At 44.2% G+C, this 14,110-nt stretch overlaps 1 protein-coding gene across 1 annotated transcript; it reads right to left on the bottom strand.

Annotated features, from left to right (window-relative positions):
* Positions 1-251: 251 nt before the first annotated feature.
* Positions 252-13,543, bottom strand: LOC142888985 (CD109 antigen-like). The gene is made up of 28 exons (XM_076027487.1): positions 13,451-13,543; positions 13,332-13,371; positions 13,021-13,102; positions 12,654-12,759; positions 12,440-12,560; positions 12,244-12,353; positions 11,971-12,165; positions 11,622-11,726; positions 11,441-11,503; positions 10,409-10,579; positions 10,155-10,307; positions 9,379-9,448; positions 9,116-9,200; positions 8,668-8,785; positions 7,878-7,991; positions 7,446-7,664; positions 6,774-6,915; positions 5,953-6,129; positions 5,775-5,856; positions 5,410-5,641; positions 5,109-5,280; positions 4,270-4,460; positions 3,665-3,817; positions 2,978-3,043; positions 1,970-2,109; positions 1,733-1,889; positions 1,218-1,320; positions 252-1,115 (listed from the first exon to the last, which is right to left on the bottom strand). The coding sequence occupies exons 3-28, from the start codon at positions 13,083-13,085 to the stop codon at positions 907-909; spliced, it is 3,519 nt and encodes a 1,172-aa protein (XP_075883602.1). The 5' UTR covers positions 13,086-13,102; positions 13,332-13,371; positions 13,451-13,543; the 3' UTR covers positions 252-906.
* Positions 13,544-14,110: the final 567 nt, after the last annotated feature.

Below are 14,110 nucleotides of genomic sequence, written 5' to 3'. Positions count from 1 at the left end.
AGGGGAGCTCAGCAGCGAGGTCTGCTTCACTCACGCAGCGCCGCGGCACAACGCGGAAAACGCACACAAAAGAAAAATGAGTGGTAAAAAAAGTACGTCTTTGCTCTTAACGTGCAACGCGGAGCCTCCTGTAGCTTATATTGACACACAGTGTCGTGAAAATAACATCGAGAGAGAGAGAGAGAGAGAGAGAGAGAGAGAGAGAGAGAGAGAGAGAGAGAGAGAGAGAGACCTACCAATGAAAGATGAAAAACATTCAAAATAAAATCCAGCGGATATTAATGGAAATTTCCACAGATTCGTTGTTTGCATGCAGTTAAAAGGCCCATCTTTTTCTATTTTTTAGATTTATTTTTCATCTTGGCCTCCAGTTGAACTGCCTCAGACGCTTAATTAGCTTCGAACCGCCAGTGGAGCTCCAGACGCAGCATACTTAGCCCTTTGTTTACGGCCACCAGCAAAAAGAAAAAAACAACTAAAAGTGTTGCTTCTGCACGTTTGAAAAGGGACAGAACAACTCGTCGTAAAAGTCGTCATAGAGGGCAGAGCAAACAAAAAGGTGGAGGTATCATCGCTCTTTGTGACATCACAAAGGGCTGGTTTCCCGACTTGTGTGTTAAAGTGCACGCTCTCTGCAGAGTGGAGCTTGCAGAAGAGGTGAAACCTGACGTTCTTCGTCATCATATTGAAGTGATTTTCGCATAAAACACGGCCTTTTAAACGAAACAAAGAGAAGACGTCCTGCGTACCGAGAAAAAAAAACAAAAACATCAGCACATAAACAGTCCTCTAAATACTATAATCAACGGGAAGGAGATTGGAACATCGTGCCTCCAGTGCACATCGATGTTTGCGAGTTCATTTACGACGTCTAATTGTACCTTCTTCTGCTGTGCGGCTTTTTAATTACAATACCATTAAAAAAGCCCTGACGACGAGAAGCAGGTAAATCCAGCTGCAGGTGGCGCCGCTGTCGCCGAAGGAGTGAGCCGACAGTGAGGAGGTCACGGTGAGGGCGACGCCCGGCCGGCAGCGGCTGCAGCCGCGGCCGCAGAAGGAGCAGGAGTCGGCCTCGCGCAGAGAGTCCGAGTTGTACGTCCGGGTTGCCTTTCTCGCTGCAAGGCAGGCAGATGGAGAAATTGCACGTGAGCCGGATGTACGAGGGCGTGAGCGCGTGCGCGTGCGACACGGAAGTGGCGTTTGTTAACTTCACCCACTGGGTTCGTAGTAGTCGTACACCTGCACCACAGCGTCCTGCACACGGGCCACTTTGTACCGACGGAAGACTGAGAAATTGATGCAAACCTTGGATTTGGTAACCTGCCAGTGACACACACACACACACACACACACACACATATAAAATATAACAACATTTAGCCCACACTCGATGCAACAAAGCCTTTATAGAAGAAAACTGAAAAAAACAAAACATATTTTATTCAATCGTATTCATGTAACTTTGTCAATAATAATTCAATTTAACTCTGGAGGTCAGTGTTTCTAGCATTGTGTGAGGAGACGCATAGTGTGACCTAGTTGTGTGTAAACAGGAAACTGCCTAAAGCTTGTAAAGAGTTGCGGTTTCATCATGGTTGCCACTTACCCCTTCATTTACCAAGAAGCAGCCTTCATCTCTGGCCCATTTGGTTGAGTTCCATGATAATTTTATTTTTCCATTAATGGTAACTTGCTCTTAACTCATGAACCGATGCGGCGATGGAAGGCTCACCGAGTCCAGGTAGAAGATGACTCTCTCGGGTTGTATCTCCACCCTGCGGATGAGCTCTGTCGGTGCGCCGTCCACAGCCGGAAACCTGAACCCGCTGAGCATGCCCACGTCCAGGATAGCCATCCCTGTACTGGGGACCTGCTGATTGTCCTTCAGCCTGCGGGGGAGGAGCAGAGTCCTGACGGAACGTTCGACGAGCACGGCGCGAGGGCGCTACTTGAAATCGACGGCCTCTACCTCGTGCAAATCGACAGCTCCAAGTGGTTCCGGTCCTTTGCCTCGGTGATGCCCACGTCCAATGAGAACGCCTCATCGTCCCTGGCGTGCGATGAGCGCTGCAAAAAGGCTTCGCTGGCCAGGTTGTAAAAGATGTTTGTCTGTGTGAGGGAGTTGGTGGACATGTTTGAAAGTGTGGAAGCCTGGAGCGGCGAGCCGAAGACAATGATTGTACTGTTGCTGCCCTCAAAACAGTAAAACGTTCTCCCCACAGAAATCAGTCGCCCTAAAAAGATGATTTGATGTTTTCAAAGTTCACAACTTTGTGTGTGCGTGCGTGCATGTGTGTGGGTGTGTGTGTGTGTGTGTGTGTGTGTGTGTGTGTGTGTGTGTGTTTCTCCATGCTTTCCTTGTGGTAAAGCCATTTATTAAAGTCCAGTTTCTGGGACAGCTGGAGCTTCTTGAAGCCAAACCGCCTGATCTGTTCTTGGAGGATTCTGGGACTTTGAAAAAAAAATAATAAATAAAATAAAAAATCTTGATCTTAGTGAATGCCTGGTCACCTCCAGCCACAGGCAGAACACAGACTCAACCATAACTAAACTGCAATGACGGGCCAAAACGTTGCTTCTTGGGTTTTAATCGTTAAATTTTAATGTTTCCAGAACATGTTTTATCATCTCCCATCCAGGCTGATTTTTGAGATTTTATAGGGCCCAGCTGGGGATTTTCCCCATCCCCCTGCCTTGACCATGAATACCCTCGCGCCCAGCAACCTTGTGTGTGGGATAATTAGGCTCGATCAGCCAGAAAATAGGGCATACAACTTCTAAAACACTGATGAGCTCAAGATGAAACTCTGTTTTTGTTGAAAATCAATAAAATGTAGGTTATTGTTGAGACATAAAAAAGAGATGGGAATAAAAAAAGAGGGCAACAAAGTGCTGTGTTGTTCATGTCAGTCCACATGTGCCAATGTAATGAATGAAACTTAGTGCAAGTCGCACAGGGAAAATAAAAAAAAAATACCTGAAGCACTGCAAATCCTCTTCCCTCCATGTATATGTTCAGACTTATATCTTTGATGATGTCAATCTAAGGAGTAAAGTGAAAAAGAGCAGACAAGAAAATGAAGGCGATCACATGTGGAGGAAAACAAAAATGATTATTTGCAAATGCAAATAGCTCATCACATGGGGGCAACTCAATCCATTCTAACATGCAGAAGCTGTGCACACCAATTGCCAGAGCTCTGACTGAGAATAAAAAAAGGGGAAGTAATTGAAGTGGCTTTGAACATTGTTGTTGATGCCAGATGGACTAAGTTGAGTATTTCCAAACTGCTGATCTTCTGATTTTCATACAAACAACCATCTCTTGAGTTTACAGAGAATGGCGAGGGAAAGAACAAAACATCCAGTGAGAGGCAGTTGTGTGGTGGAACAAGCTGTGTTGATGTCAGGGGGTCAGAGGTCAGACTGGTTGGAGACCAAGGAAAAGCAACAGTAACTCATATAGCCTCTGGTTTATTAGGTATCTGGTGCTGGCAAGTTGTAGCAAGTTGTAGCAAGGAAAGTGAACACACAATTGTGTTTTTTAAAGGAGCAATTTAAACACATTTTTCACCACTGGGTATCATTGTCGTGAGTTGTATGCTGGATGCACACCAAAACAAACCAGTGCAGGCACACCATCAGTGGCAGTGGCGTCTCTTACCTCTTGTCTCTGATAGGCCAGGAAGTTGGAGGCGTTGATGTGAAATACGGAAAAGGAAGAAGCTGGGTCAGATATACTGAGCCTGAGGTCGATGGCGTTGGCACCACTGATGGCAGCATAGTAGGCAAGAGCCTGGAGGGCAATGACTGTGTCCTAAGGAGGAAAAGGGCAAGCAGATTGAAAAAATGCAGCTTCTCGGCTGCATATCAGTTCCAGTTGCAATACTGTAGCACTAATTAGAGTGATATGGCAGCACCAGAATTAGCTATTTATTTGGTATGTTTACAGAAATAGATTCAATTCGGTGCTAATTCAGTGTTAATTAAGCACTAGCTGTGCATCTAATATTGGATTAAGGAATTTTGTTATTTAATCATTATTAATTGTTTCGTTCATATTGTTTTGTTGACACAAGTTCATCGCACACAACAATTTGACAGCGTGATAGTTTGAAAGCTCACGAATGGATTAAAAATGGAAAACAAACAAGCCATGTATTTCTCCATGATCACATGATAAACAATTTAGAAGACAAAAAAACACATTTGGCAAATTTAAAAGCAAGAAACAACAAACACTGAAATGGAAGTTGCAACATGCGTGACCTGAGTTGTCCCGTAGCCTCCCAGGTGGTTGCGCTGCCCGCTCAGCCACTTCATCAGACCGATGCCCTCCACCAAGCTGCCGCGCCTGAAGAAGGCCATCAGCACGTACGAGGTCATCTCGATTTGGGCTGAGCGAGGCTGCCAGTCATGTGACTCCAGGCCGGCAGAGGAGCTCCACATCATGACGCCGTCTTTGCAGTGAGCAGGAAAACAACCATGATGATAAATACATGATAATTCCCCATGCATGCTGATTGAAAACTTTAATGAAACACTAAATGCTGGAATCTTTCATTCCCCTGCTGCTGTTCCTGCTCTGGATTTCCTTAAGAGAAATGGTTTGCAGGACATTTGATTTAGCTTGATTTCATTTTTAAAATAAACAGTGATAGAAAACACTTGTAACCATCAAAGTAAGGTATAAATTATAATTTTAAAGGGCTACATTTTTCTTTTTTTTTCTTACCAAAAGCTAGAGGAATTCATGGGTCTTTTTAATGTGGCATTAAAACAGATGTAGACTGGCTCCTTTTGTGATTTTTTTAATATGTGCAAATTCCTGTATGAAAGATTGTTGACCAGAAATGCCTCTGTTTCATTAAAAAAATAAAGCAAACTTTTTTTTCTTTTTTTTTAACCAATGACTAAGTGAGTCTACTTTTATGAAGGTTTTAAATCAAAGTGATGACTTTGCCAAAAATAATTAGAATTAGCCAAACAAAATCCCCATCCTGATGTTTTTTGTTGTTGTTTTTTTAAAGGGAAAAACATACAAATCTTCAATTCTTTTTAGTTTAATCCAAACAAATGAGGAAATAGTTTCTCACATGTAATTTGACCTCGGTAATCTGCTCTCCTGCTGAGCTCATTCAGGGCTGTACCAGCCACAGGACTGTTAGCCAGCACTAAGGCGTAGGCTGCCAGACACAGGCTGTAGTTGCTGAGTCGGCCACTGGTCACTCTGTCCTCCAGGTACGTCCTGGCCAGAGACACATTGCCGGGATACATGTCCTTTTTTGTAAGAAACACAAGAAAAAAAACATATTGCGATAGTCAACTCATTTCCTGTCTGTTAGATTCTACTTAAAAGAGTAGAAAGAGGGCGCCGAGGTCTGATTCACGCTCCCTTCCCTGACGTACCACGTTGCTCTCGTCCTCCAGCAGCGCCATCAGCACGTACGCTGTGAGACCCGCTGAGTCGTCGTCCAGTCCGCCCTGCATCTCGGTGTGGATCACCCTGCCCGCCTCAATGAACTCCCCCTGAGGACCCTGCTGCCTCAGGAGCCAGGTGACGGCCCTGGACAGGACCCTCTGGTTTATCTGTACGTAGGTCTGAGCCTGGAGGAAACATCTCAGGACGAAGGCTGTCAGCCTTGGGAGAGTGGACAGGAAGCGGGAAGTTCAATGACATACCAGAGACGTAGATTATTGTTAGAAAACATTGGTAAAGTAAAGGCTGCATCACATTTGTTTTTGAGTAGCAAAGCAAGAAAAGCTCCACACACCATGTGCTACCAGACGTGTCACTGCTTCCAAAGGCACTGAAGGAACCGTCATCTCGTTGGTAGGTCAGCTGTCTCTCATATCCTGACAGTAGTAAGTTTATCATAATGAGAAAAAAATATATCTAATTATGTATTAAAACAAACAAGCATATTAACAGTAAAGTAAGTCACTGCACACCTTCCTTCATGTAGCCTAGCGCCCGGCTCCTGATCTCTGCGTTGTCCTGGTTTGACCTGTCCAGGTACTGGAGGACGTAAATACTTGGAGCAAAGAGAACCATGTTCTGCTCCCCACAACCGACAGGCAGCTCAACCAGCGAATCCAGGTGGTTGATGGACAAGGCCAAGATATCACCTGTGTACAGTAACGGCACAGGGAAAGGAGTGAAATTAAAAAAAAAAAAAAAATGCCACCAAAGTAACCAAAAGTTGATTGAAATAATGATCACTAAGAATACCCGTGAAGCAGAGTGACACAACTTAGTAAATACACTAGAGCTGCTGCACTCAGCACTCATAGTAAAGCTCTTGACTCATTTTGGACCCAACTGCTGCAAAACATATTGTGTCGTTCCACATGACGACTTGATTACTCACAATGATGAGTTGCGGTGCCAAGTGTGAAAAGGTGATAATGACAATTAAGGGGGCGAAAAATAAACACACGAAAAGCAGATTTCAAAACTGCAAGAATATGACTCCCAAGTAACACAATGGCGCAACCATTTCCACCACAACTATTTCAAACTTTAACCTATGCGAGCCAAACAGTCTGACAACATCCCACCATGAGCATTCCTGTCTGACGTCCACGTATCCACTGTTAAAACATACGCTACCTTTGTGTTTACAGGGGCGGCTTTGATGTCCGCATACACCCGAACTCATTTTCCAAACACGCAGGGAAAGAAAAAACATTTTCTGCAGGCGTAACTTGCTGGATAAACAAGGACCACATTCAAAAGACCAGTGAGGGGAAGGACGAGCAGTTGTACGTACCAACCAGTGCCACATAGCCCCTCTGACTGCCCTCCACCACATGTGGCGGAAAAGAGAAGGAGACTGATCTGGAATTATTCTGTCTCACCGGTGCCAACTCCAGGAACAGACTCTCCGAGTAGGACTGCTGAACCCCCCCAGGCTGCAGGAACACAAGGGCACACCCAATCAATCTCAGATATGTCTTAAATCACGTAGCAGTAAGTACAGAATTTATGGGTATGGATACATAAGTTTACTACATGGTTGAAAGGAATTTGCACCAGCTTTTCCACAATGTTCTCGAGCTCACACTCATACACATAAAGCTGTTTGCTCCACTGGGGTGCACAGGTGCTTGATGAATGTCTTTCATTTTACTCTGTTTATAGCCGGTCTGAACTGTCAAACACAGTCTCAAAGTCAATGAAGTTGATGCACTTGGGAAGTGTTCCATTCATGCAACTGTTTAATTATGACGCAAAGGGTGATCTTAGGAATGAGCAACTACTGAAGGATCCCCATACTTTTGGTTTCCATCAGGATCTGTAATAGGACCATCCTCAAGTGTCTTCAGGAAGCTGTAGACAATAGGCTCTGGGACCAGTATATGAGGTTCAGGAAAGATCTCTCATGCACAGAACATAGAGAAATCTACATTTATACATGTTCAACATTTTCATTTCGACCCACCTTCACAAGCACCTTCCAGATCAGGCTGTCCGAGGCCTCCGCAGATACGGCATCCACAGATATTGCCATCATGCCGAGAGCCACAGGCCTTATAGGGAACAGCGCCGCGGTGGACACATGGCTTCCCAAGGTGAACTTCTGGGCATTTACCACTGAGACATCCCCTCTGTCTGCCAAAACAAACTCAAAGGCCTCACTCTGAGCCAGCAGCAGGATGACCTGCGGAAGGAGGAACACATGGGAGCACAAGTCTTAAAACAAAGAGAGTGTCGCTTTCTGTGTTTATTGTTAGAAGACACGCATCAATCATCAGTTCAGGAGCTTCCTGCCGAACCTAAAGGGAGAATGTGCTCGCCGTGTTAGATAATATCCAGGCCCGATCATTCAGTGCACTTTAAACAGAGTATATGCTTTCCATTCAGTACTCTGTACCTCGATTTCATGCTCCAGATGGTTGATGAGGTTCACCTCCAGTACTATCTCCTCTCCTCTGATGAGGTATGGCGGGACATCAAGGGATAGGGAAAAATCTTTGGACACACTCAACTGTGTGTGCAGGAAGAAGAGATAAACAACATAGAAGAAAGAGACTCTGTGAAATGGGTCACAGGTGTTTTGCTGGTAGTGCTGCAGCGTTGGACAAATATCATACTGTTAGTGCCATTATGGTACATATGCTCCCTATTTTTTGCACCTCGGGATCTCTTGATTTCATCAAACGATAAGCCTTGCACAGCTGAAATGTCCGTATACAAAGCTGACCCACGGCTTATAAAACCATGCTGGAAAAGCAGAACTCGGAATGGCGCCGGCAATCTGTGTTACCCACGGCTCTTTTTTCATTTCGAAATATTTTCTCTTCACATGCATGGTTCCCACGGATTTGGACTGTAATATGTACATATATATCATTGTGAATACGAATTTGACAAAAACGAAAGAATTCGGTGACTACGTGCAAGTGCCATTTAGGAGGTTTACTGTTCTATTTTGTTTTAATTTGCAACAGACTGCAAATTAGCCATCTTTTGTAGCGAAACATGTTTTAATAGCAATCATATTAAAATTAAAAATGACCATGCCGCAATCCCTTTATTGCTTTTTAAGCACAGGCACAGCAGAATGTCATCCATTTTTCTACGACAACTCTTTAATTTAAAAAGCAATAGTTTGTACAAACATAGCTGTCATGAATATAGCCATATAGTGTGTATTGTGTTACCTCCTGTGATAGAGGAGTGAAGCCCAAGCCCAGGTTGTCTGACATCACCAGTGCAACTGCTCTTAAGGAAGTGACACCTCTTGGCACAGTCAGTTTCTCCTCTGTCTGTGTTTGACCACTGACAAAAAAAATATATAGAGTTGCATTGCATTAAATCAGCAGGTTTGTGCTTAATATATTTATACAGTAAATCACATCCATCTGTATTCTGTGCAAGTCACCAGTGCGACAGGGCCGCATAAAGAGACAAGACTGCCACCCATTTGTTCTCACATCAACGGACAATAGAGTGCGATTCAGAAAACTGAATAGAAGCAACACGGACCCAAGCAGAAGATGTAGACTCCACGCTAAAAGGCTCTAGACTGGGAAATTGACCCCACAACCTGCTGCGAGGCGACAGTAATTGATCTTCCCAGCATAAAGCATTGTGTGTCTTAGCACATACCTCACATTCGCGTCCATCCACATGAAGAACTCATGTTGACTCAGCCAGCTGCTCCAGCGCTTCTCTACTAATAACAGGTCTTGCTCTCAAAAGACCAGAGCAGGAGGATGAAGAATTTTAGAGACAGTAGAAACAGCTAAAGGTGTACAAAGATGTCATCTACATATAACAGTGGGATACAGTCAATCTCCTTAACGGCCACTAGGGGGACTAAAAAAAACTAAAAGGCATTATTCTACACTAATTATATTATTCATCAATACCTTTTTTCAGTCCACCAGGTTGCCTCTTCTCATTGAGGATGCCATTGGTCACCATCTTAACACAGCACTCCTGTGGATGGACACATGTACGCCTTAGTATCTTGTTTCACGTCACAAAAGTTGCAAGATTTAAACATGTCAGTGGATGTCTCAGGGCAACGTCTCGCACAGCCGAAATGTAGGTCACGTGATGTAAGGTGCGAAGGGGGTCTCAAGTGGGACGTTGCCCGAGGAAAAGGTGGCTGACCGAACAATGTCACCAACATCAACAATGTGAGCCAGCAAAGTGTCTGAGAGAAGGAAAGGTCATTTCAATACGATGCACCGACGTGAATCATTGTTCGCTCCATCTTGAATCTATCGGAGAGCCTCAGGTGCAGCGGCGGACACGCTAGAGTTTCCAGCTCTTAGACTCTTTGGAGTCCTCCTCTAACAATGCGGACAGATAGGTTACATCCTGACTCGTTGGTTTAGCCGGCACACCATCGACACAGGCTCAGTGTCAAGTGGGAAATTGGATGAGCTATTCTATTTTCAACTCAGGTCCCAACAAAGTAGTCTTCAAATCTTTTGACCTTTTAAAGGTTTAAAGGTTGTACCTTTCACATGTTTGGAAAGAAGTAGAGACAAGCAATTAGTAGTGTCAGTGATTGGGTTGACCAGGGATGTTGCCACAATCTTGAGAGAGGTATCAGTGAGGTATCTGCTGTTTGTTCTCTGCTAGAGATGTACAACACAGTTGATAAAAGCATTGGCAAAGCGTGTCTTGTATGTACCTGCTCGACTGTCACGTCCAGGTCAGTGCGTGGGAGTTCACTATCCGCCCCCACCGCGATGATGGCAAACTGGGAGCGAGGTTCGAGGCCACTCACAGTGAGTGACACCTGCTCGCCTGGCTGGGCTTTGTTGCTACTCCAGTCGAGAGATACCTGAGGGAATCCAGCAAACACAGACACGCACCCTATTGTGGCTCACAAGACAAACTCATTCAAAGGGAGAAAAAACAACAGCAGCAACAACATGAAAGTACATTGCCGTGTTGGTCGATGGGGATGTGTGCCGTATCACTGACGACTTCACCATCGGACAGAATGGTGTAGACGGTCACACAGGACTCGGGGCACCAGGAAAGTGCTGGCATGAGAGAGAAAGTGGAGGACGTCTTGGTCCCTGCAGCCAGCACTTGACCTTTGGAGCTCACCTAGACAACACAAATAAGGGCCCATCTTTTATCCTCACAACGAAACCATTTATAAACCATCAAAACTCATTGGAAGTCTTGAAGTTCTCAGCGATATCTTAACAGACCTCAGTGTAAATCCATAATAATGAAAAAACATTGATTGTTCACTTTCTACCTGGAAAAAGTGTGATTGAAATGGGGAAAATGGATGAAAATTAGAAATATGCAGATGATTTTACATATAATGTGCACAGAAAGTACTGAATTTTTGGGAATATACATTATATCTTTTCATTTTCTGCCTTGTCTCTTTCCCCTCCTTCACAAATTGTCCCCACTAGTCTCACTTGTCCATGATTATCCTGCAGCAACCTCACGTGTGTCCAATCAATTACCATAAGCTCTTGTGTATTTAAGTTCCACCTTTGGCCATTTACTGGTTTGGCTCTGGTCATGACACTTGCGGCTATCGTGTGCCGTCGAACCGTTTTAAAAAGGCTTCTCACCATTTCAGTTCCATCAACTGTCAGATTGTTGATGGGGTTTTTTTTGGACTTAGGTTTCAACAAAAACTGAACACTGAGAAAACTGTTTCTTTTCTCTGCATCTGCCTTTTTTTCTGTTAAAACAGACATATGCAGCACTGGGTCCACTGCTTTGTAGTTTTTTTGCTCATGCAAAACTCAGCTCTTCAAAAATAAAAGATGACAAATGAGTACCATAAGAAAGTAACTTTGATTTAAATCAAAGGTAGTTTAAAGTCTACAAACCACTCCAGGAACTGATTGAAGTTGCTCGCACACTTGCTTCAAATAACTTCAATCCAAATACTAGTTGTGGATGACAACAATGCTTGATTACATATTTACCAGAACTTACCACAAAGTGCAGTTTGTTCACTTGAACTGTGCTGTGAACATGCAGCTGAAGCGGCAACCCGACCTAAGGAGGAAATTCAAATCCTAGGTTAGAACTTAACACATTTTAAAAGTTTACTTTGTTTAAACCGTTATGATTTCATATCATAATACAACTGGATAAAGTGTAGGTTCAAAATGACCTGTGCTGGTGTAGAGCTGACTGGGGAGATTTGAAGATATGAGCCAGATGGAGAGAAGAAGCTGTTGTTGACCTGAAGCGTCTCCTCGGTGGATTGAAAGTTTGCCTGGAAATAAATAAAGACCGAGAAAACATGAGACTGTGACATTAAAAAAAGTGTGAAGCCACATACTTCACGCCATGTCTTCATGAACTGATCTGGTTTATTTGCTTTTACAATTTGTCAGACAGAATGACAGAAATAAATTACAAACTCAAATCAAAGATTTGACCTTTTCTATTAATTTCTCTCTCCAATGGATTTCAGCGTTTTTGTCTTTTCAATGATCAGTCAGAGCTTAAATGCCCACCCTGATTAAAAGCATCACAGCCTCTTCTTTCACTGGAATCTTGAGATGAACGTTCCCATCTTCAGGCACTGGGAGGGTCAGAGTTGTTGCGTCATCACTCTCTAAGTTGGGGGTTCTTTGAGTGACTTCAATCACTGCAGAATACAGTAGATCCTCTGAGCTGAGGGGCCTCCCGTCGTATCTCGATACCCTGAGCTGTTTGCAAAACAGGTGATAAGCATGTGAACACAGTAATACAAAATAGAGGTCAGCCTGACAGAATAATAGGCTCACTATTGAGGAGAAGTGCAACGAAGGCTTCAGCGTGAGCGGAACGTGGCTGAAAGAAAGCTGGAATGTGTCCCTGGCCAGGTGGACTGCAGCTGCTTTGTCCACTTTATGTCCTTGAAGGGTTGCAACAGAGAGGTGTGTGACAACGCAGCCTGCACTCTGAAAATGGTTTTCAAAAAATAAGAAAAGTGTGTCTCACCAGTAGAGGACTCTGTCACACAGGCAGAAACGTGCAACAGTAAGTCACGGCTGATGTCTGACGACTCCAGAAGGGACTGGACTTGATGATTGCTGAAGGAAAACCTGGTGGACCCGTAGATCTGTGGAACCAGCAGCAGCAGGGACACCTAGAGCTTTAGCAGGCAGGTGTTTAATCGCAAGCGTCCGGAAGCCTCAGAATGACAGAACCTCACCTCAATAGTTTGAGTCTGCGTGTGTGAAGAAGGTGCATTGCGGAAATCAGATGCCAGAGAGACGGAGACAACCAGAGTCCCCTGGACAGGCTGTCCACTGGGGTAACTGCAGGACAGAAAGTAGCTTTACAGTGTCAGTATTGGATATGTACACAACTCGCAAAAAGTTAGATTTTCCCTGCGTTTATTGGAATAATGTATGACATTGATGGAAAAGTTCCAAACATTTAGTGGTCAATTTATGATTGCAGATGTGCATTCAAAAGTTTAGAGTAGGTTAAATTTGCTTCTGAAATCTCAAACTCCATCATCACGCATTTTCTTTGAGCAGCGTTTCAAGACGCACACTTGGGTTTGTTCAACTTACATCGCTCTCACGGTCCCTGAGATGTCATCTCCAATCTGAACACTGGAGGGCGTCTTGAGTAACATTTCAAAGTGAGGATGCTCTGCAACAGAAAGGAGGGAAATGTATGCTGAGGTTCGACTCTGGAACCTTTGATAAGAGCTTTGTGAGACATTGTGTCGTTCACAGGAGGTAGAGCTAGAGTCCTGAGCTAGCTGCTAACATGCTAACCTAAACTTTAATATTTGGATTCCCACTGAATATCACTGTCTGATCTGAATATGTTGCAGAATTAGGAAATTTCAATGTAATTGATTGATATCCAGCATTACCATAATGATCCAGAGTGAACGTGCGCCTGTCGGTCACACCCTAGAAAAAGAAGGGAGGTAAATTCAAGAGAGGAAAAAAAAAAAGGCCAAACATTTTTTTTTTTAATTTTCAACCCCACATTTATTGTTGCTCTGACTTCCCACTGTCCTGGAAGTGCTGACTGCAATGTTCTGAATTCCTGCAACACAATCCCAAGATTCCCCTTGGACTGCCACCTCGCCGCAATTTTCCCGCTGGGATCCTGCGGGTGACAAGAGTGATAGTCGAAGTTCCCACCGTCTAACAATGCCGCCTCCGCCACAAACACCTGATATTCAGCTCCTCTGCCACTCGGCTTTGTTCAGTGCGGAGACACCTACCTCCACTGAGATATTCACCCCGCCTTTGTACGGCCGGTTATCCAACTGCACTGACGCCGCTCTGATTATGATGGCGTCACCTGGCCGGTACCGTGACTTGTCAGTTTGGATGAAGGTGGAGACATTCCTGGGGTTGAAGCGGATGGTGCTGGTGTTTGTGAAAAGTAGACTGTTTCCCCTGTAGGCCCTCACAGTCAGGTTGAAGAAGTGGCTCTGGGCTTTAGATCCAACCATTTGGGGCAACTTCTCAGGGACACAAATCAACACACCCGTTTTGGTCATTGCATCAAGATAAGAACATCAAATACGCAAGGATTTGTACTCACTGGGGGCAGTGTGAGGACTTTGGTCGATCCTTAGAAAAAAATAAAATGATACCTTAGCACTGGTAACATTCAAATCATTGAAATGTGAATCAA

This window comes from Nelusetta ayraudi, unplaced genomic scaffold, assembly GCF_046127955.1.
Source record: "Nelusetta ayraudi isolate G7.1 ecotype Tasmania unplaced genomic scaffold, CSIRO-AGI_Nayr_v1 ptg000021l, whole genome shotgun sequence".
NCBI classification, from domain to species: domain Eukaryota; kingdom Metazoa; phylum Chordata; class Actinopteri; order Tetraodontiformes; family Monacanthidae; genus Nelusetta; species Nelusetta ayraudi.
The sequence above is the reverse complement of the archived record's forward strand: the minus strand, read 5'-3'. Positions and strand labels throughout refer to the sequence as shown.

Excerpts from the sequence above, each read along its gene's own strand:
- LOC142888985 (XM_076027487.1), bottom strand. The coding sequence starts at position 13,085 with ATGTTACTCAAGACGCCCTCCAGTGTTCAGATTGGAGATGACATCTCA. Across the intron at positions 9,201-9,378 it reads ACCTGGTGGACTGAAAAAAG|AGCAAGACCTGTTATTAGTA; the intron begins GTATTGATGAAT and ends TGGTCTTTTGAG. Across the intron at positions 4,461-5,108 it reads CAGGAGAGCAGATTACCGAG|ACGGCGTCATGATGTGGAGC; the intron begins GTCAAATTACAT and ends CTCACTGCAAAG.